This window comes from Herpailurus yagouaroundi, unplaced genomic scaffold (genome assembly GCF_014898765.1).
Source record: "Herpailurus yagouaroundi ecotype Mexico unplaced genomic scaffold, PumYag 140, whole genome shotgun sequence".
Taxonomy (NCBI): Eukaryota; Metazoa; Chordata; class Mammalia; order Carnivora; family Felidae; genus Herpailurus; species Herpailurus yagouaroundi.
In genome coordinates this window covers 31,030,839-31,053,537 of record NW_024412395.1, presented here as the reverse complement: position 1 = coordinate 31,053,537, position 22,699 = coordinate 31,030,839, and the positions used below count along the sequence as shown (strand labels likewise).

The 22,699-nt window shown below is 37.0% G+C and overlaps 1 protein-coding gene across 2 annotated transcripts in view; it reads right to left on the bottom strand.

Moving 5' to 3' along the window:
* The window catches only part of ACVR2A (activin A receptor type 2A), an 81,999-nt gene extending 59,335 nt beyond the window's left edge, over window positions 1–22,664 (bottom strand). The window contains exon 1 of one of the 2 annotated variants that reach the window (XM_040474992.1): window positions 21,937–22,664. In XM_040474992.1, the coding sequence (XP_040330926.1) occupies window positions 21,937–21,991 (55 nt within the window). In that variant the 5' untranslated portion in view covers window positions 21,992–22,664. The remainder of the gene's footprint in view (window positions 1–21,936) is intronic. The other variant, XM_040474993.1, reaches the window with a different exon arrangement.
* Window positions 22,665–22,699: the final 35 nt, after the last annotated feature.

Sequence of the window (22,699 nt, the reverse complement as noted above, 5' to 3'; positions counted from 1 at the left end):
AACAGTGTCCATTCAAGAGTGCGGGGAAGGAATGGTCAAAGGGTAGAATACTCTGGGAATGGGAATGGGTAAGAAAGAACAGATTCAAGAAATATTCAGAAGGTAACATTTACAGGAGTTAGTAATTTCTCAGATTTGGCACAACACTAAGAAGTGTTGAAAATGGCACCCAAGTTTCTGGTTCCAAAAGGTTTAAATTTTAATCTTCCCCTTTCTATAATCTCTCTCCTGAACCAACTCCTTAAGCACATGAACATCTCAACTTTAGCTTTCTTTCCATTGCTTCACATCACTTCTCAGCTAACATTTCTTAAAAAATAATTGACCACAGCTGAACCCACCTCCTTATTCGACAGCATGGTTGTCTCCACCATTCCAGTGAAATGTCTCTTGCTAACATTACAAATAATCTCCGAGTTGACAAACTTAGTGCTGACTTTTCAGGTTCTATCTTATTTGGTCTCTCTGGCACTGCTGAATAGACTTCTTACAATGACACTATATTTGTTTCCTTCTACCTTTCTGGCCACATATTAGTCTCCTCTACAAGCTCGTCCTTGTCCTCTCTCCCTACCCTGAAAATGTTAGTGTTTCCCAGTTTGACCTTTAGAACTCTTTTTATTCTTCCTTCTGCCTAGTTGATTTCATGCCTATACAGCTGTTAGCTGAAGACTCAGATCTCTCTCCAGTTAAGATCTGTATCATCAACTACTTATTTGATATTCCTATCAGGATAAGCTACAAGTAGTTTTTGACCTCAACTTGATGAAAACTTAACAAATCTCTTTATGCTGAAGTTCTAATCTGATGAAGCACTCTTTGGCTCAAAATGGCCCTCCGGCAGCCTTCGGCATGAAGTTAACATTCTTGCACAAAACAAGTCCTGCGTGATCTGATCCCTCTCCAACTCTGCAGACTCATCACTGAGTCGATCACTGCTTCCTGAACTAATGAACTCATGTCTCATGAACTAATTCCAGTTCCTCAAACATTATCCATGTCTCCATATAAGTTGTTTTCTCTGCATGTGTCTGGCCATTCTTGGCTCCTCTAGTCCCTCTCTACTCCCCAATACAGAGACTGACACATAGAATCACTAGGAATTGTTAGAAATGCAGAACCTCAGGCGCCACTCCAAACATACTGAATCAAAAATCTGCATTTTTAACATTATCTCCAAGTGATTTATATGCATATTAAAGCCTGAGAAGTACTGCTTTAATTTATCAAAACCATTACTACAACAATGTAGATAACACAGAAAAGGACAAATCTAGCACACATTACTTCCAGAGCCTTAATCTAAATCATTTCTTTACTCACACTGCTGCTGACTGAGAAGTAATGGATTTTGTTATTAACTCTCCTTTTCAGACAGTCACTTCTCTCCCTCCGGATTTACTGCTTGATACCATTTTGTTGGCCATGACATTGGCTCCAACCGAAAGATGCTCACTCTCTGCCCTGTGGCTGTGTGTTCTCAGACTTTGGAGGCTTCCATAATGGACTGTCTCACCACCAGGAAGCATACCCACCAGACTTGACAAAGACAACATAAAATATTCCTCCCACTCCGTTCCCCTGGTGAACTCCTAGTCATCGTTCAAAATCACCTCAAACATCTTTGAGGGAAAACGTTACCCACCTCCCTCTAAACCGAATTAGGCCACCTTTTTCTGTAGTCCCTAGACACTCTAACATAGATATAATGTGCTACATAACTGCTCCTTTACTAATCATTCTCCAACAAAACTGAGTCCTCTAGGGTAAAGGCTGTGTCTTATTCATCCCCCTATTCCCAGTTCTCACATATACTTAATGTTCACTGGATGACTAATAAATAAGTCTGGAGCTCAAGAGGGAGATCAGAGTGAGAGATATCTCTGGACATCTACATTTAGTTAAAAATAAGAGATGGGATTACTTCACCAGGGAAGGATATGCAGATTAAGAATTCCATGAAGACTGAACTCTTGAGAAACACAAAACTAAAAGGACAGGCAGACTGAGTATTGAGGTGGTGAGGTGGCTATAGTCAGAAAAAGCGGGAGAATAAAGGGACAAAAGAATTTCAAGAACAGGTAGACAACAACATCAAAGTTACAGGAAAGTCAAGTAGTGACTGAACATAGGTAAGAAGAATCCTTTAGGCAATTAGAAAATGAAGGGGATTATTTCACTTACTTCAGGATGACAATAGGTTGAAGAGAAAATAGAAGGTACAGATGTGAAGCCAGTGTAGGGCAGAAACCTTTCAAGAAATTGGACAGAGGAAAAAGGGGGACTGGCATTAATTCACTCAAAAAATACTGAGCACTGGGCATAAGAATGCAGTGATAAACACGAAGGCCATAATCTCTATCTTCATGGTGCTTTTACTGTAGCAGCACTAAATTCAGGAAGAAACAAAGCCAAGAAGGCTTTTTCTGAAATGCATCCTTTACCTATAAAGTCCTAAAAGACAACCAAAGCCTCCAAACGAAAGAGAGAGAGAGAAATGCCCCTTAGTGCCTAACACCATTAATTTTTTTAGTAATTAATGTGTCAAATGCTTTCTGTATTACATTTTAAGTTTCAAAATGTTTATTATGTTTCAGAGTATAAGGTTTATCATTCCAACGTGACTATTTCTTAAACAAAACCTTCATATTCCTTTTATAACCTCCACAGTACCTGGCATACTAAGAAGGACACAGCAGGTACCCTTTAAATATTGGCTGATATCAATTCTAGAGAAACAGATAAAGGATATTACAATATTCGTTTTTCTATAAATTCAGTCACTTAAATTCAAACCAAATCCCTACGGATTTCTGAGTTTTTACTACTTGTTTGTCATTCATTCTTCCTAATGTAAGAAACACAGAATAAATAAGGGACTACCTTCTCTTCCTATTCTCTTCATCATTCAGTTTTCTGCACGCTAACCTATAAAAGTTACAGTAACAGAAAAACTAAGTCCCTAGATTTTGCAAAACAAAGTATGTACTTTATCTTTTTATCAATCTGTCTTAATATGGGCAAGGGAACCACAAATCCAAATGCCAGCACCATTCAAACTTATCTAATACGTTCTTTCTCACTCACCCAGCACAGGCACCGAGTCAGCAATTAACTGCTATTACCATTAAATTATTTTCCAAATATCACTCAAAAAGAATCTGGATTTGTTTTCTTCTACACAAGCAAATTTCAATTAATTCATTTTCTCTGAATCAAAGTATAATCATTTTTAAATGATTGGATCCTTTCATTCACTAATTTCTCAAACGGTGATCAGAGCAAATGATTTCTGACTTAGTTCTGATTCTGGCTCATTATATAGCCAAAAGGAACAACTTCTGTTTCTCAGTCTTTAAACAGCTGTGAACTTTTACTTAGGAGGTGGAGAAAGTTTATCAGCTACAGGAACCATGGTTAGAACATCAAAATCTCAATTTGATAACTCAGCCTTGTTTACTGCACCATAGGTTTTAATGAGTGACAGCAACAGCAGCTACTGTCAGGGTGGGAACATGGGGCAGGAACATGGGGCAGGAACCTGGGGAGAACAGGCTCAAAGAAAATCACACTGCCCTGGAATTGGTAACTTTTATTTTAATATACATTTCAAAGTATTTGACTCAATAGAATAGATGTAAGCCCTGCAGACCAAGGTAACATACCATGGCTCTGCAACTTAGTTTCGTAGCCTTAGGTAAGTCACTCTCAGGTTCTCCGTCTATAAAATGGGAATAATATCTATCTTGTAAGGTGAGTCACACACATTATCACTAAAACTTAAAAGCACTTAGCCCAAGGCATACAATAAGTGGTAGCTATTAATAATGGCAGCTTTACCAAATGTTAATCATTAATAACATTGTTTCACATAATGACTGAGCTATGACATAATTTGTCAGTCCCAATTTGACCAAAGAATATGATAATGTAAAATTCTGACACATGTGTAATGGGACTCACCTAATAATGACCCCTTTGGCAAAAAAAAAAATTAACCAGTCTTCATTAAAAGCAAAAGTAATTGAGAAAAGCACATCTGCAGCAATCAAAGGCAGGATTTACCTACAGCCACAATTAACATATGTGGATTTGTGGTTGCCGTCAAGCTGTCAAAAAAGAGCAAAACAACCCCTGCCCTGGAATTGGAGCTCACTTTGGTGTTTCTTGCTGCTGTACAGCTACTTCCAGCTCCCCACTTCCCCACCAAGAACGTATTTCTCAAAGTGTACTATAAGAATTATTTGCAAAACAACCACCTCTATAATTGACTACAAAGACCTCTCCCCACTAAGGGTGGGAAATGGCAGAGGAAGATGAGAAAAAAGTTAGTAAGCGCCGTTTACTTTTACATAAGAACATTGAACTTAAAAATGAGGGTTTAAGTTCTAGCTCCACTGATTAGTGAATTCAAGCTATTTTTCTAGAGCTCAGGGTCTGACTTAAAGCAAACTAAAAGACATAACAAAACACGAAACTTATTTCAAACAGATTCAAATATGATCAAATAGGAACATACACAAAATCATGTCAAAAACTATAAAGCATTAATAAATGGAAGTTCTCTTCCCAGAAATGATGATAATCAAATGCTGAAAAAAATCACGTAAAATACACTTCTGGAAATTTCATTTATTTCCCCTAACACACTCACTTCCTTTTTGTCCTCATCTCATTTTAGAAAGATTCTGAGATGTTCCCCTTTGGGAATACACTACTAAATGACACACTACTCCATTCTTTGTATAGTTTTCTGAAAAGATCCCCCCAAAATCTCTTTACAAAATACCACCAAATTACATAATTGAAAATATTAGTATTCTTCCCTGAAAACCAACTGATGTTCTAGAATTAAACCAGAGTCCAGTAAATATATAAATAAATATAACTATTATAAATAAAACAAACTATTATATCCTGAACAGCACAGCCATCTGCAAAAGTATAATTTCTCAGAGTGCCTGGGTGGCTCAGTCGGTTAGGCATCCGACTTTGGCTCAAGTCATGATCTCACAGTCCGTGAGCTCGAGCCCCGTGTCGGGCTCTGTGCTGACAGCTCAGAGCCTGGAGCCTGCTTCGGATTCTGTGTCTCCCTTTCTCTAACCTTCCCCTGTTCATGCTCTGTCTCTGTCTCAAAAATAAACAAACATTAAAAAGTATAATTTCTCACTAAATATACCAGAATTCCCTCAGTTTTAGATTCTACTCATTCATGTTCAATAAACAGTTCAAGCTAGACATGGTGCTAGGCAAAAACAATAAGCAGCAGCAGCAATTATTTTTTTGAGACTTAATTTTACTTTAGAACAGTTTTAGGTTCACAATAAAAAGAAGGTACAGAGAAACCTCATATACCCCCTGACCTACACATACCTAGCCCTCCTGCATTATCAACATCACTCACTACAGTGTTCCATTTGTTACCAAACCTTGATACATCAGAATCACCCACAGCCCATAGCTTATCTTAGGGTTCACTCTTGGTGTTGCACATTCTATGAGTTTGGACATAACCACCATTAGAAGATCATATAGAGTATTTTCACCATCCCCAAAAAAACCTCTGTGCTCTGCCTATTCATCCCTTCTACCCCTGGCAACTACTGATCTTTTTACAGTCTCCAGAATTTTGCCTTTTCCAGATGTCATGTAACTGGAATCATACAATATGTAGCCTTTCCAGATCAACCTCTTTCACTTAGTAACATGCATTTAAGCTTCCTCCATGTCTTTTCATGACTTGATGGCTCATTTTTTTTAGTGCTGAATAATATCCCATTGTTTAGATGTACCACAGTTTATATATCCATTCACCTACTAAAGGACATCTTAGTTCTTCCAAATTTTGACAATTATGAATAAGCTGTAAACATCCATGTATATAGGTTTTTCCTTGGACTCAAGTTTTCAATTCCTCCAGGTAAATACAAAGGGGCATGACTGCTGAATCGTATGTTAAGAGGATATAAGAAAGCACCAAATTATCTTCCAAAGTAGCTGTGCCATTTTGCATTCCCAATGAATGAGAATTCATATTTTTCTACATCCTTGCCAGCATTTGGTGGTGTCAGTGTTCCAGATTTTAACCCTCTGAATATGTGCGTAGTATCATCTTGCTGTTTTAATTTCTATTTGCCTGATGACTTATGATGTCAGAGCATTGTTTCATTATGTTTATCTACCATTTGTATATCTTGTATATCTTCTTTGGTGGGGTGTCTGTTAAGGTCTTTGGCCCATTTTTAAATCTGGTTGTTTTCTTCTTATTGAGTTCTAAGAGTTCTTTGTTTATTGAGGACAACAGTCCTTTATCAGCTATTACCAAATATTGCAAGTATTTTCTTCCAGTCTTATCTTTCTTTTTTTTTTAAATTTTTTTTCAACGTTTATTTATTTTTGGGACAGAGAGAGACAGAGCATGAACGGGGGAGGGGCAGAGAGAGAGGGAGACACAGAATCGGAAACAGGCTCCAGGCTCTGAGCCATCAGCCCAGAGCCTGATGCGGGGCTCGAACTCACGGACCGCGAGATCGTGACCTGGCTGAAGTCGGACGCTTAACCGACTGCGCCACCCAGGCGCCCCCTCTTCCAGTCTTATCTTTCAACTAATATTTTCACTGAGTTATTTAGAACCTTTACTGTGTGCCAGATATCATTCGAAGCACTTTACATACATTAACTCATCTACACTTAATAACAACTGTATAAAGTACCATATTATCTCCATTTTCCAGATGAGAAAAAGAACTTCATCACAGCGCCAGAAAATAATGCAGCCGGGATACAAAACCAGGCACTCTGGCTCCAGGGCTCTTATACCTACCTTCAGCACTAAGCACTATACTGAAAGAATCTAAAAGAATTCAGTGTCAGCTAGTATATGGACACATTAAGAAGCAATTCTAATACAGAATATGGTAAGCACTACCATAGGATTAACCAACAGGGCTAAAAAATATTAAGTCCATGTCTTCAGATATTACCAGTTGAAACTAATTCTATATATAAATTAGTAATTCCCATTGGAAAATCAAAACTCCCAACTCAGCCTGACAAAAATTAACATATTTTTTATGTCATCTTTCCATTCAATTAACCAGGTATCTATCTGTCTGCTATGGTTTTGTTACTTTTCTAGTTAAGAACAATAGCCTTCCTATCAATCTTTTTCTTCCCAAGACAATTGTAAATCAAGTTAGAGATCAGAATCATCATAAATTAGTTTTCACCATACTTGCTAACAAAATATATAAGAGAAACAGAAATGTCTTAGACATTTAATATAATTTTTAACTACTTAAAATGGGTAACTAAATCTGGACTAACCAAGTATTGTTTAAGAGAAGCTTCTCCTTAGTAACTGGAAAGGAACTATTTTAAATTAGCATATCAAAGCTACTAGTCTCCAACGCCTAGACTTCTGCTTGTAACATGATTAGTAGCAGTCCCTGTTTTACTTATACCCACTTATAAATCGCCACCTGAGAATAGCGAACCCGTTCAGGTGGCCAGGTGGCCCTGCTACTTGGGTTTCCCTCCTTATTCTCCTTTCAACTAAAGACAAGATTATATTACTCTTCCTCACTAAACCTCATCCTCTAGCCCTTGTTTCTGATATTAGTTAAGAGCTAACACTGCTAGTGAGGTATGAAAGAGCAGGGCTAGCAGTACAGAGAGGAAGAAAAGGAAAAATAAAGGCAAAATGACAGAGCCCTCTACTCTCTTACACATCCTATCACTCTTCATACAGAGTTCCTAACCATTTTCTTCCTACAACCCTGTCCTAATACTTAAGCCAATGCTCTGTCTCGAGAAAGCTGGTGAGTTGCCACCAATTGAGATATTTTTTGTTCTCTGTAACACAATGGAAGTCATATATAGCTTCTTTCCCTACAAGCAAAACCACACAGTATGATGGAAGAAGTGCATATTCTAAAATACAGGTAAGGTAAGTGTCTATATGAATATCACTTCTGAAGCTTATTAGTTTAAGATCCTGCCTTCTCATCTGTTAAACAGATAACTACCTCATGAAGTAACTTGGTACCCAAAACACACTGTAGCAAGCGGTAAGACTTCCTTTCAATTTTTCATTTTGGTCTCATATACAATAAGCGGGTGGGGGGAAGATCTCAGGATTAGTATCTTAAACCCTTAAAGTATAAATTTTCAAACTTTATGACTACGAACCACAGTAAGAAACACATTTTTCATTATGACCCAGCACATATGTGCATATAATCACACACATAACTGAAGTTTCACAAAATACTACCCTTACTATGTATGATCACTCTAATACTTTCTATTTTCTTTCTTCTCTCTGCTCCCCCTGGAACTCTTTTCCCTCCATGCCCTCCTCCCTAATCACATACAGGAAGCTCTTTTTATTCTTGTCATCATACCACCATACTGGAGCCCCAGGGAGCCAGATACTTCCCAGGATGCAAAGCCCAGCAGGTAGAAAAGGAGGGATTCAGAAAGAAGGAAATTCTGCCGGTGCTGGAAGAGTCTATTTTTCTTCTGGTCCAAGAAAGAATTCTATACCCATATTCTCTCAGTAACAATGTTATTGCTGGGGAGCAGAGTTGTACTGCTGGAATAAAGAACACTAGAGGTAAAAAAAAAAAAAAAAAAAAAAAAGGCTCAGATATTAGTCTGGGAACTTAACCAACATATACGACAATGATTCTATAAGAAAATTCTTCCTAGGTTCCAAAGTTTTTAAAACATAAAACATTTCTAAATTGGGAAAGGGGTGCTATTTATACAATGTCCTATGTCAGAGGCTGGTAAACTACTGCCTGTGGGGTCAAATCTAGCCTGCAGCCTATTTTACTATAGCCCCTAAACAATGGTTTTTACATTTTTAAATGGGTGAAAAAAAACAAAAGAATATTTTATGACACAGGAACATTACATAAAATTCAAATTCCAGTATTTATAAATAAAGTTTTATTAGAACAGTCACCTGGAGAGTGCCTAGCCAGCTCAGTCAGAGGAGCATGTGACTCTTGATCTCAGGTTTGTGGGTTTGAGAACACAGTCACATTCATTCATTTATGTATTGCCTATAAATGTTTCTGTGTTAAAATTAGTAGCAAATAGTTGCAAAAGAGACTGCCCAAAATATTTACTATCTGTCACTTTACTAAAAAGTTTGTGAACTCCTTGGTATTTGAAAGGATTCAACATTCATTCACAAATATCGTTTAAACACTCTTTTTGTGTCAGACACTGGGAAAACTAGAGTGAATAAGTCAGAGATGGTTCCCCCCTCATAAGTATTCATGGAAGGCAAGTGAAAACAAAAGCTAGGGGGAATAAAAAGCACTTGGTTTGTTGTGGGAACAAATAAGGTGGCAAAAGATGAAGTTGGAGAAGGGCCATATCAAGCAATGACTTTAAGGTCACTGTAAGGATTATACATTCCTCTAATATTTTATTGTATATTCAGTTTTTTGTAGAATTAATCTCTTTTCACAATGTAAAGATAAATAATGTCTACTGATGAAGAATCACAAAGTCTGATTTAAAACTGTTACAGTTCACTTGAACCTAGCATTCTACTGCTTTCCTTAAAAAAGTCATTGCATTGATTACAAATATCTGGAATAATATTTCAAAGTTTAAAAAGTTTCAAGTGTATTATGTGAGTGTGCTTGCATTTGTGTATATAGCCTTGGATCCTCACTGTACTCCTGTAAGGTAGGGGTATAATAAACTCCATTTTACAGATGAAGATTACAGAATTTTCCCAAATCCACACAGTATATCACACCATGATTTAAAAAAAAAAAGGCCCAACACCCAATTTTCTCCCTAAGAATGCCTGCTCTTTCTACTATATCAGTCCAAGAAGTGCATAATTAATTACTTTCACTGAATTTAAGATAAAGAACGTTCTTACTACTATTTGTTTTTGAGAAAATCATTCTGTTTTAACCAACAGCTATATTTGTACCAACAAGATTAGCTTTTATTTCTATTAACTAACCCTTACTGGCCAACAGGTTTCAATAGTAGAAAATTCTATAATCTGTAACAGACTGGGCTCTTCTGATTTCTTCTGCTCTCTGGCTTAGTGAGCTGATATCTTTACCTATAATGAAAACAAGACCAGATATTAATTTTAAAATATTGTTTAATCAAGCTGCTAAATGTATGTTGCTAACTAGGTTACAATTCTTGGTGTGAGGTTATTCTAAGGCTGTAGTAGTGAAAGATAAGATCTGTGGACAAAAGATCAAAACCACCCTTCACTGATTCAAAACGTTAAAAGTATAACCAACACTCTTCTTCTCTGACCCTAATCTTTTAATTTTACTCCATCCTTCAGAAGTGAGCATGAGCTTGAATAGCTTATTCCTCAAAAAATCATACTGATAGAGGCAGTTACTAGAAAAAATAGTACCTGACTGTCTGTTAGGCCCTCTCAGCAGTTAAAGCCTCCTAATTTAATTGTTTCTATTATTTCTAGCCCTCTCAGCAAACAGGCAGTTTCTACTTACATTTTAACAAACAATTAGCAATTAATTTCCTAATTCAACACCCAAACCAGATGTATGTATCTCTAAAGAAATAAAGAAGAGAATTAAAAAACGTCAGCTGGTAAGATTTGTTATGTAATATTTATGTAAAATGAAAGGATGATCAGGAGCTATTTAATCATTTTCCCCATCACACAGAAAGACGTTTTACTCTACTTCTGAATGTCTACTGATCAAATTGCTTTACTATTATCATGCCTATCTTGTATAAGTTAGTTATCTCACAACTGCCTTTGCTCACTATTTACCATTCTCTTTTAACTTTGACTTTTCACTTCTCCCCATACATTTTAAAGTATACTTACACAAGCAGTTTCAGGTCTTAGCTTAAATAAAAACACTTAGCAATTTCTATTCACAAATAATACACTATGAAATTCCACTACCAATTAACACAAAACCTACCAAACCAGTTATTTTTCAAGAACTACTTTAAGGTAATAATAAATAAAATGACCTATTTATAATATTTACAGGGTAAAACTACACTTCTTTATAGAAGGTGGCTTACCAAAGACAGCTTTACCTGCTTCCATAATGAAAGAAACCAAATGAAAAGAGGCAGCTACCATTATACTTTTAAATTCAGTAAAGTTTAATGTTTCTTCTGGTTTTATCTCTGTGTAATAATACAGTTTTTCCTAGTCAGAGATGCTGCTGCTGAACTTCTGCCAATATAGAGTTGATTTCCCTGTGCCAAGCACTACCTCCCCCTCCTACCAACAGTAGAGGTTTGAAATCTTTCACAGATAAAAATATTCAAGCTGACTACTTAGAGGCCACAGCCCTGAATAAAAATAAGGACCCATAGTATTAACTATCCTTTCAGCCTTTATTGTAAGACCTCAATAACCTGTAAAGATATCAAACTCCTAAGAATTAAGATACAAAGTATGCTGTTTCTACTTCTGAATCTTCAACCATACCAACAGTAACTATGTTACATGTTTAAAACAATAAAGAGGTGATCTTGTGAAAATATAGGCATATGAAAAGGAGTAAAGTCAAAATTTCAGAGAACTAGAAATGGTTAGTAAATAAGGATATGAATTAGCAGATGTACAAAATCAAAATGTAGGCACTAGCCACAAAAATTCAATAAACTCTGGTCTGTGTTTTATTATCTCTTTTTTAAGAGTTTTATTTCTTTTTTTTTTTTTTTTTTTTTAGATGTTGTATTCAAAGTCCTCAGGTGCACAATAAGCCTATCCCTTCTTTTTAAGGAATAAGCAGGGCGAATATGAGGTGACTAAGAAAATCTGAGAGGAAGACTGGCTAAGTGTAGGCAAGTTTTAGAATACAGAGAATGTTCAAAGCTAGAAGGGTCTTGGAGAGTCTCTCCAGTTTAGGTTGATGTAACAGCCTCCTAATCTCACCTCTTCACTTCTACATATCTCCAACAGATTTTCCAGAGAGCTGCCAAAGTGATCTTAACACATAACCCAGATCCAGTTCCTCCTTAAAACTCTGCTTCCCACTGCCCTTTGGATTTTATTCTAACTCCTTCCCACATTAGATCAAAGCCCCTGCATGATCTGGTCCCAGTCTATCTCTCCAGTCCCAAGCCTGCATTCACTTCCTCAGGCAGACAGACAAACATTTACTGAGCTTCTTTCTATTCTGTTCTGGAAACGGTGCATCCCCTGAGGGTACTGTAATAAAGGTGAGACCCCCCTCTTAGAGTGTACACTCCAGTAGTGGAAAGTGCAGATGGTAAATAGGCAGATAAACTAAGTAACTAGAGATTTCTGGTATGTGAAGTGAGGCGAATAAAGAGTTACCCTGTCAGGGCCCTGTTTGTTTCTGTCAGAACTCATATGATGATTTGTAATTATTTTTATTCATTTGGCTACTTACTTTAAGACTATAAGCTCCATAAGCACATAATCATATCTGTCTTGTTCAGTGCTGCATCCCAAGCACTTAGCGGTGTCTAGCATGTAGTTCAATATTTGTTAATAAATGAATACTTATTTCATCCTCTTTAATTTAGAGATGAGTAAAATGAAATCTTAGTGATTGCCAAGGTAAAAGAAGAGTAAGTAGCAAAGTAGGAATTTGAATGAGACTCTTAAGTTTTAGTCCAAAACATTATACCACATTCAAAATACTGATCTCAAAACTTAAATGATTATGTTTTCAAAGCTTGCAGCTGTTACCCTATAAGAGACTTAAGAATCTTTCAAGACTTTACTTTTACATGAAAAATTTTGAAACACTTAAGGTTTAAGTGAAACTAAGAAAAATATTTTAAATTCCAATAAATAGAAATCAAAATGTACTCCAATGTTTCCTTTTAATGCATGCTGGAACAAGGAGACCTTAAAGAACTCTTCATAAAGAAAAAAAAAAACTTATCTGAATGTTCTAGATATTTCCTGGCTCCTATTTGGCACTCTTTAGTGATATTTTCTTTGGCTGAATCATTTAGTCATAATATTATTTCATATTGACTGATAAGTAACTTACCAGCAAATTAAAAAACATATTCCAAGAAATGAATCTATATTTTTAAATGTTTTTACAGATTATATTCTTAAAAATAATACTTAAACACAGATTAGAAGCTAATATGTGTATGTAACATCTACTATAAACCATTTACTGTTATGTGGCACGTTACTTCATTTAATACATCGTGGTTTACAAATTTAAAAAATTAATCTAAGAGGTTTAGAAACTTGCCAAGATCTCATAATTTGCCCTGCCCTGGTTTCTTAAAATAATGCTTTGGAGCAAGCTTGACTTATGTATAGTCATAAAGATGTGAAGACCCACAGATATTTCCTAATAAAGGTTTCATTTCTATAAAGTATATATTATAAAGTTTGAAATCTTAAGTAGGAAAATTCCTTTCTCAAAGCTTTATATATAGATAGATTATTTTTATTACAATATGTAAAGATGGTTCATTTTTCAAATCTTTTAAAAAGCAACCACTCCCTAATGGGAACTTCTAATAATTATCTTATTGCTTTACTTTTCTTCAGCAAATTAGAGAATAAAATGATTCCCAATGTAACAAGAGCTACTAAGAAAATAGTTAACTGAAGAAAAAAGTGCTTTTATCTAGTCCAAAAGAATGATATTGAAAAGGTTTAGGATTCAGACATGAACAGCATATATCAAGTCAGATAAGTTTCTAAATCTACTTACACAGAACCAAGATCTACTGTGAGGAAAATGCCTCACGAAGATTTCAAAGAATATAATCTGGATGGCCAGTATGAGCAATAATTGCAATTACTGTAATCTGACCATTATTTAACACAAACAACATATTGAGCCACGAGTGCTTAGAATTCTTTAACTATACAATGAAGACTTTTCCATCAGTGTCTCTGCCCCGTAAAAGAATATCACACGTACTCACGTTTCCTGTGTACTCTTATTATTCTAAATCTATGTCTGTATTTTCATTTGTGCTTATAATCTAAATCCGTATCTGTCTTTAGAATCTCTTTAGTTATGAAAATGCACCCTATTTTCTCCTGGTTTATTTCCTTACCAATTTTATTTAGCAGTGCTACCAAATTGCTCTTCTATATTCCACATTTTTATATATTTGAAACATCCTCAAGATCTGTATCATCCACTCCTATCCCCTCTTAGTTTTAATTACCTTTCATCTGATTGAACCCCCTTGACTAAGATTGTTTTACTTCTTCTGGCAATTATAAACATCCTCTCATCTCATAAATCTCTTCCTCAGAGTTAGTCAAAATTCCTTCATTTCAACTTGCCTTCCATCATGGTCAGGTTTACTGTCAAATGTTCTCTGTGTTAATGATACTATTTTGTACATTTTCCTTCATATTAAGATGAACATCCCTCTCAACTACCTGCCGAGATTATTTTTTTTCCCTATTACTAGGATCTATCTATGTCCTCCAGCAAGCCTTTCGTGGGGGGGGGGGGGGCCGCCGGGGATCTGAACTCTTCAAAATTACAATCTAATTTTGTTTTAACACCTTTATGTGTGCTTAATTTATCCAGCGAATCCAGAAGAGAAAACAGCTTAGACAGAGCAGGTCCATGTTCTCCCTTGGGAAGTTTTCCCTATATTCTGTACATAAGTACACATTCTCTATTGTAGATTAAATAATGAGCACATCTTTCAGCTCCCATATTTTTCACTGCACATATTTACTTTGTAGTTTCCTTCTCTAGTCAGAATATTGGGTGGAGAGAATAAGGAATTGTTGAACTAGGTAGGTCACTATTTCTTAGGAGGTTAGATCAACCCATTAGTTGATCACTGAATTAATTAATGGATCACAACAAAAAAAAATAGTGAAATAGAATATAAAAATAAATAAAAGTCTTACACATAGTACAAGTTCACAAAAATATTTCTAATACATATACATATTTATGTTTAAGGGAACTGAGTCATGATGCAATGTGTCATTTCTTATTGTGAGTTATGGTCAAAAAAGCTGAAAGTCACAGAACTTGATGCTCTCTAAGATGCCTTCGATATCTCTGCAATTCCAATTACATTAAAATATTTAGTCTAAGGATCAGAAACACAGCATTTCAAAAAAATGAAGAGAACTTAAGGACAGCAGCAAAACAACAACCAGCAAAATCATTTTTTCTTAATAAAATATCACTATTAAACTCTAACCTTAGGATTATAGAATCATAAAGCTTTTAGAGACAGAAAAAAAGTCCAGGAATAATCTAATCCAAGTTTATTGCTTTAGTACATAAAAGAAAATTCAGGCCCAGAAATTAAAAAATTTCACTTCATTCATTCACTAAACATTTGCTCAGCACCTAATGTGTGCCAGATTCTAGGACTGGGTCTGTAGATAAAGAGGTCTTCGGAGAGCTCATAGTCTAAAGTATATACAGGCAAATAAACATTTGCAATAATTGCTGGAATCAAGATCATTTAGAAGAATAGAAAGTAACTAGTTCAATCTGGGTTGGGTGGCAAAAAAAAACCTGCTTCCAAAGAGGGGATATTTCTCAGTCGTAAAAATTTAGGAGTTAGCCAGGTAAAGGACGAAGAAACAACATATACAAAGGTACCATACTGATACACAATAAAGGAGGACACATTCAAAAAACTGCAAGTCAACTTTGTACAGCTGGAATATAGGAGTCACACTAAGGAGGAGCCACATCAGAATACCTAGTATTTATGTGATATTTAATCTTCAAACCACTCTCTCAGGTAGGCACTGTTAATATACCCATTTTGTAGATGACAAACTGAAGCACAAAAAGTGAAGTGATTTGCCCAAGGTTAAACTGTGAAGCCAGGATGTAAACCAGGGAAATATAACCCCCTTAGCCAACCAATATACTAAGATGTTAGAGAAAACATGCAGGAACCAATGATAAAACACCATTCTAAGTACATGCCATTCCAAGACTTTGGGTTTCATGCTAAAGGTGACTCACAGTGAAACATTTTAAGTAGGAGTGACATATTTAGATTTATCTTTTAATGAGATCAATCTGGAAGTCATATGTGGATGGAATGGAAGAGGAAGTAGTGACAAGAACCTAGGTAGTCTTAACTAGAAAAGTGCAACAATAATTCAGGTAAGAGAAATGATGAATGAGCTGGACAGTGGCAGTGCTGGCACCAGAACCAAAGTCCACTGACACCACGACCACATTCTTGTCCAGTATCCGTAAGAACCTCCCATTTTTTTCCTTTAAGCCCACCATTTAACAGTTTTTAAAAATCGAACCTCAAAGACAACAATACATTTCCTTTAGATCCCTTTATTAAATGTGACTACTAGATGCATTTGGGTATACGCAAGTGCCTAACAGAAATCCAGTTGGAGAATGACGGAAAGTCAATTGCTATCTACAGTAGTTTTCTTACCTCTTGACTTCTCTTTCTCCTTCCCCTATACACTATTCCTGGAACTTTCATGTTCAATAGTCAATTTGAAATCAATGTTCTGTCTAGACATGACTATCATAACCTAACAAAATTAAATCTACCACAGAGGAAGTCTGATGTGGTCCCAGCTGTAGCAATAAATATATTCTCTGGTCTGGTCAAATTTTGGCTTAAACAGAGATGATGAATGAATAATAACAAAAGACAGACTTTCCGAAAAAAACAAAGACTTAAAGAAAACCAGAATATTAAAAAGGGTGTAAGAGCAATCTACAGTTCAGGTCATTTGATTCCAAGAGAGTAACACTACTCCCAAGTGTGTGTGTGTGTGTGTGTGTGTGTGTGTGTGTGTGTGTGTATGTGTGTGGTATTCCAGAAACCAACAATTTAAAGAACAGTGGAAAAGACTATCTGGTTAATTCTCAAACATCCTAAATTGAACCTGTTTTCATTTAAACCATGGGTGTGCCCTCTTGAGCCACCCCTGATGCTAAGCAACAAGTGGGTTCCACAAGCAAGCAGCCTATAGTTTAGGGAAGTACAGAAGGAACAGTGGGGAGCAGGCCAGGAAGAGAGTAAACAAAGAAGGCAGAAAGTGGAAAGGGAACAGAAGAGATTATAAATTACAGAATATGGAATAAAAAGTGAAGGAGTACTAGTGACCCCAATATCAAACACTGCTAACCTTACTTTGACAAGTAGCAACATAAAAGAACATGAAAAGACAAATTTAAATCACAGATTTCTGAGACACCAAAGATGAGATATGAGTACACTACTTACAAAAGTAAAAAAGCAACAAAATAGTTTTAGAATCTAAAGGAACATTTAGAGATTATTAAAATCTCATTTGGTTTAGTTATGCTTTACTTCTCATGAAACAAGGAGTCTGGTAAACCCAAAAGGTAAAAATGTCAATAGTACCAGAGATATATATGTATGGGGAAGTGTTACAAAGATAGTATAAGGCATATTTGCATACTTGTTGTGGGAGAGATTTCAGAATTTTTCCTTTCACTGGTGTAGTGCTACTTAAACTTTTTCACTTTAATCCTTACCTGGCTGGTTAACTTCCTTAAAACCAGATTTCAAAACAAAGTAAGCACTTATTAATTATGGTCAAATTTTAACCTTAAAAAGGACAAGGGTCTGTGATAGAGCACAGAATATTAATTAGTATACCCTACATGAGCCTAATGATAACCAAAACCCAGCCAATGGTTCTTCAGAAAATTATGTAATTAAGAAACTACTTTAAAAGTTTCTTCAAACTGGGGCACGTGGGTTGCTCAGTCCAGCGTCCGACTCTTGATTTCAGCTCAGGTCATGATCTTAGGGTCATGAGATGGAGTCCACGTTGGGCTCCACACAGAGTGTGGAGCCTGCTTAAAATTCTCTCTCTCCCTCTCTCTCTGCTTTCCCCTGCTCACTCCCCTGCTTTCCCCTGCTCGCACACAACACACGCTCTCTCTCTCTCTCAAAAATAAATAAATATTTCTTCAAATTAAAGTTATCTAAAAAAGATGAAATACCCTTTTAAAAAACCCTGAATTTATACTCTGAAACCTTTCACAGACATTTAACAGTAAACATATTTCTTCCATATGAAACTTACAGGCACCATGTTCATCTCTTTCTCTCACACATAATCCTGTTGCCACCACACAGTCCAGACACTGATTTTAATAAGGATAAAAGGAAATATCCTTAAAGACGATTATTACAGCAAAGACACTACTGGATCAAAAGCAAATATAATTAAACTTGATACCTTGACCAATCATTCATCCTATTCATGAATATACAGTCTTCATGGACTCTCCATCATAGCAAAGTGATTGGAGAGTTTATTCGTAAGTCAACAAAATATTTTCATTAAAGTATAATAAGATGAAATAATGTGCATACCTATAGTCTGTTTCTCTAATATAATCATTCTAATTTTAAAAGATAAAAGATGGAAGCTCTCAATACAAGGTCACCTGGAGATCAATAACATGTACTTGTAAAATTTGGATGATTGACCGTGGGAGAGGAAAGCAAAGCCCTTTAACTAATATACCAATGCTTTCAAAAATAAAAAGTTTAAAATAAGCCTTCTTATTGTCAATACTATTGACATTTTGAGCCAGATAACCCTTCACTTCGGAAGGCTGTCCGGTTCATTATGACATGATTAGCAGAATCCCTGCCCTTTACCCACTAGATGCTAGTAGCACACCCTCCCCCACAATTGTGACAAGGAAAAATGTCTTCAAAGGCCCCCTGGGGGGAGAGGTGCAGGGGCAAGGAGCAAAAGACACCCAAGCTTGAGAACTACTGTCTTAGAAAAAAATTCAAAATGAATGAGTAGGAGAGGGAGTTTATTTTGTTTCTCTTATGGTCTTAATGTTCCAATATATTATATTTGAATTTGATCACAGACTAGATTTAAGAGATTCTGCCTGTAGAAAACAAAGCATTTAATATCTATCACTTGTTAGCCAAAGTTCAGAAGAGTCCCAGAAGATTCACTGTACTGCCAATTCTCCCTCCAACTGCACATACACTCACTCACAGAAACACACACGGGCCACACACACACACACACAGACACACACACACAGTATTGTCTAACTGAAGTGAAGGAAATGCAGATAATTACTTTATTTCCAGTTCTTATTTCATGGACTATATGGACCAGACTCCTTCAGCTCTCACAGAAATCCAAACAAATTCTCAACTTATACAGTACAATTCAAATACCACAATAGCTGCATCATTCTAGGTAGGATAAACCTAAGTACTAGAGCAAGTATTAAACTCAGCTTCACAGTTTAAGTAATTATGAAGAAAGATACAAATTAACCACAATGCTTTAAAACCATACAAATAAAAATCTAAGAAATAGATCTGTGTTTTGAAACAGAATCTGAGGAAAGATAAGGAGAATGAAAAAATTCAAATACAAAAGGAAGCTGAAGGCATTTGAGGATGAAGGAAAAACTCCAAAATGTTTCCCCTGGAATTACAGAAAGAAATTACATATTTGGCCATATTCTACAAGAACGCAGAATATGCAAAATCAGTCTGCAAAATCAGTCTCCAGTATATATAACATAGGATAGAAACTGAAAAATCAAAGTCCACAAAATACTAAAGAAAACAATAAACGTCCATCCAAAAATCCTGAAATACAAGAGCTCTTTACCACCATTTCTCATTTGCTTAAAAAAAAAAAAAAAAAATCCAGAAACTAAAAACTGACAACTTGAAAAATTTTTTAATTCACATAAAAATAGCCATCCTCATGCTTCCAGCATGCCAAATTTACATATTACACAGAAAAATCAATTAGGAAAAGAAACATAATAATTTTTTAGAGTATATTTGATTCATAACAAAAGCCTTTTAAAAAAATCAGATATTTTAAGTACTAAAATCTTCATACATAAACATGGATTAAAGTCTTTCAGATGATTTCAATGATCTTCAGCAGAATTATATTTTAGTTCAACTAGGAATTTTTATTTGAAAAAAAAACTATGCAACAATATTTAGTAGCAATTTTATGTAATTCTGTGTGCCATATATATATATATATATATCTATATGCTCTAGAGCAACAAAATTACTGTATTTTAAAATTTTAGTTATTAACCTCTTGGCCCAGTTAAAACGATCCTACAAAAAAACTAATGCTCAATTCTTTTTACTTCCAAACCAAGCAGAGGAAGCTGTAAGATCTGTAGCGACAGCGTGCTTTTCCAGAAGTAATACCTTGAGACTGCTCAAGAATAACCTCCTTCACCAATTAGTGTGACTCAGGTGGGTTTGGGAGGGAATAATGTCCACAATTCCTTGGTCAGTGGCCATGATGCCCCTCCTCCTCAAGGGCAGGAGATCAGAGAAAGGGATTTGAACAAGAGGAGTTTACCAACCAGAACATACAGGAACACAGGATAAAGAGTACTACGGGAAAAATAAAAACTACACAGTTAAGTCATGTCACAAAAGCAAAAGGTTTAATGTTATCAAGGTATTCATTCATTTCAGAGACACCATTGTTTATCTTCCTCCCCAAACCGTGCACAAAAAGAACTGTCAGCCTGCCTTAAGCATGTTCCTTCTTCCATTTAAACAGACATGATTCTTTGGTTAATCTCTGGCAATGATCGCCATTTCACAACACATTTAGCCCACCCGGAACTGATCAATACCACTACAGACATAAGACTAGACTTTATCCATTTATTAACCACAAGGAAATGTACCATTCAGCAAAATTCTATACATTACAAAAGATTCTATTAAAGGGGGGGGAGGGTTGGGAGGATGGACACACACACACACCACAGAGGTACACAAAGAAAAGACTAACACCCTCTAATTTCCCTGTAGCAAACGAGATAAAGACATGGCCATGAAACCTGTCAATTCGTTCCCCCCCCCATAATTCTGTCACAACCTAGTAACTGAATATTGAATTTTATGATAAACAGATCCATTGTGACTTTAAAATTGTTTCATCTATCAAACAAACTCTCCTGTTATGTACATTTGTACCTTTGAGCTAGATGATATATTCATTTACAGAATTTCAAATACAAAGGACTAGATAGTTTTCCAACCACTGGTTGCAAGCATAGAACGTTCTCACAAAATCAAAATTTCAAATATAAAAGGACCAAATTATTCTTCCAACCTTGGGCAAAACCTATTTTATGATTATAGTGTATTTGACAGTATGAACAATCTCAAATGGCTGCTCTAAACCAAAAACAATGCTTCAATACAACGCGTTTAAAATAAGTATTCCGTAGGTAAGCAAAATCTATGCCAGAAAAGAGCACATAAATGGTGGTTGAAAGCCAGCACATTACCAACACACAGAGGCATACCTCTCCAGCACTGGGTTATTGTTAATACTCCAACAACAACAACTACAACTATTTTTAACACTGCTGGACAGTGAAGTTGAAGAAAACGTAAAGGGAGACCCAGATGAAATTGCTGATATGATGCATTGTTTCTCACGGTCAAAATTAAGTAACAACTGGCTTGATCTCTGTCGTGATAGTCACTGGTGAAGCACTAATTAAAAGCCGATTAAAATAAAACACCCTTATTTTGGAGAATGCCACAGTAAATGACATTCCAGAAAACGCCTTTCGGTTCTCAAACCTTTGCATAGATTGTCACTTGTGGTATCTGTGGCTTAACTGCAACCCAACCAGCGCTGTCATCCAGTGTTATGGCCACAAACCATGACTTTCTCACTTCCACAACAGAGCAGTCACTCTTATCAGTTCGCCAGCCTAACTCTAAACGAGAAAAATTCACGGAGGTTTCCAGATCACAATCAGACCTGGGGGGTCGCAGCCGAGGGGCTCCGGGTCGGGGAAAACCTCCCCAGGCTCCACTGGAGCTCGCCGACCCAACAACAACCTCGGCCAACAACAACCGCGGCCGCCAGCAGCGGCGGCAGCGGCAGCAACAGCAGCAGCCCCGCCGCGCCGGGCTCCATGCACCTACCTGAAGAACAAGAGATAAGAAAGACGGCAAACGCCAACTTTGCAGCAGCTCCCATTTTCCCGAGGCTCCGAGGAATCCGTAGGAAGTTCTCGCTAGATATCCAGTTCCCTGGGTCTTCCTCGGAGACAAACCTCCTGGTGTAAAATCAACCGTCATAAAACATATTCGGAAGCCCCGACCAAAAAAACGTTCACGGGGTTAAGAAGGAAAAAAAAAAAAAAAAAAAAGAGAGAGCACAACAATAAAAAAAAATGCACCACGGGGGAAAAACCGCCACACACACGCACAACACACAAAACCAAACAACGAAAAGCCAACAACAACAAAAGCGGGTTTAAATCACTGTCAAAATCACTGTCAGCTCCGCTCGCCTCTTGGGTCTCTCGGAACAAAACGCTAGGCTGAGGCGACGAGGAGGCGGCGGCGTCCGCTGCCGCCCGGACAGTCCGGGAACCGAGCTGGGTCCGACGTCCGGACCGACCTTCAACCCGGACACCCAAAGTCCGCGGACCACTGACGGCCGAGCTCACGGTCGTGGCGGCCGAGGCAGCTGCGGCGCGGGGAAGGAGCAGCGGGCGGCGGCGGCGGCAGCGGTGCAAGCGGCGGCCAAGTTCTGGTCCAGGCTCTGGCTCCGGCTCCGGGCTCCGGGCTCGGCCGCGTTTTCGGTCCCCTGGCCTCCGCCGGCCCCGCCCCCCAGACTTCCGGTTCCGGCCCGAAGCTGGAAGCCAGGCACCGCGGAGAAACGCCACACGCACAACACACA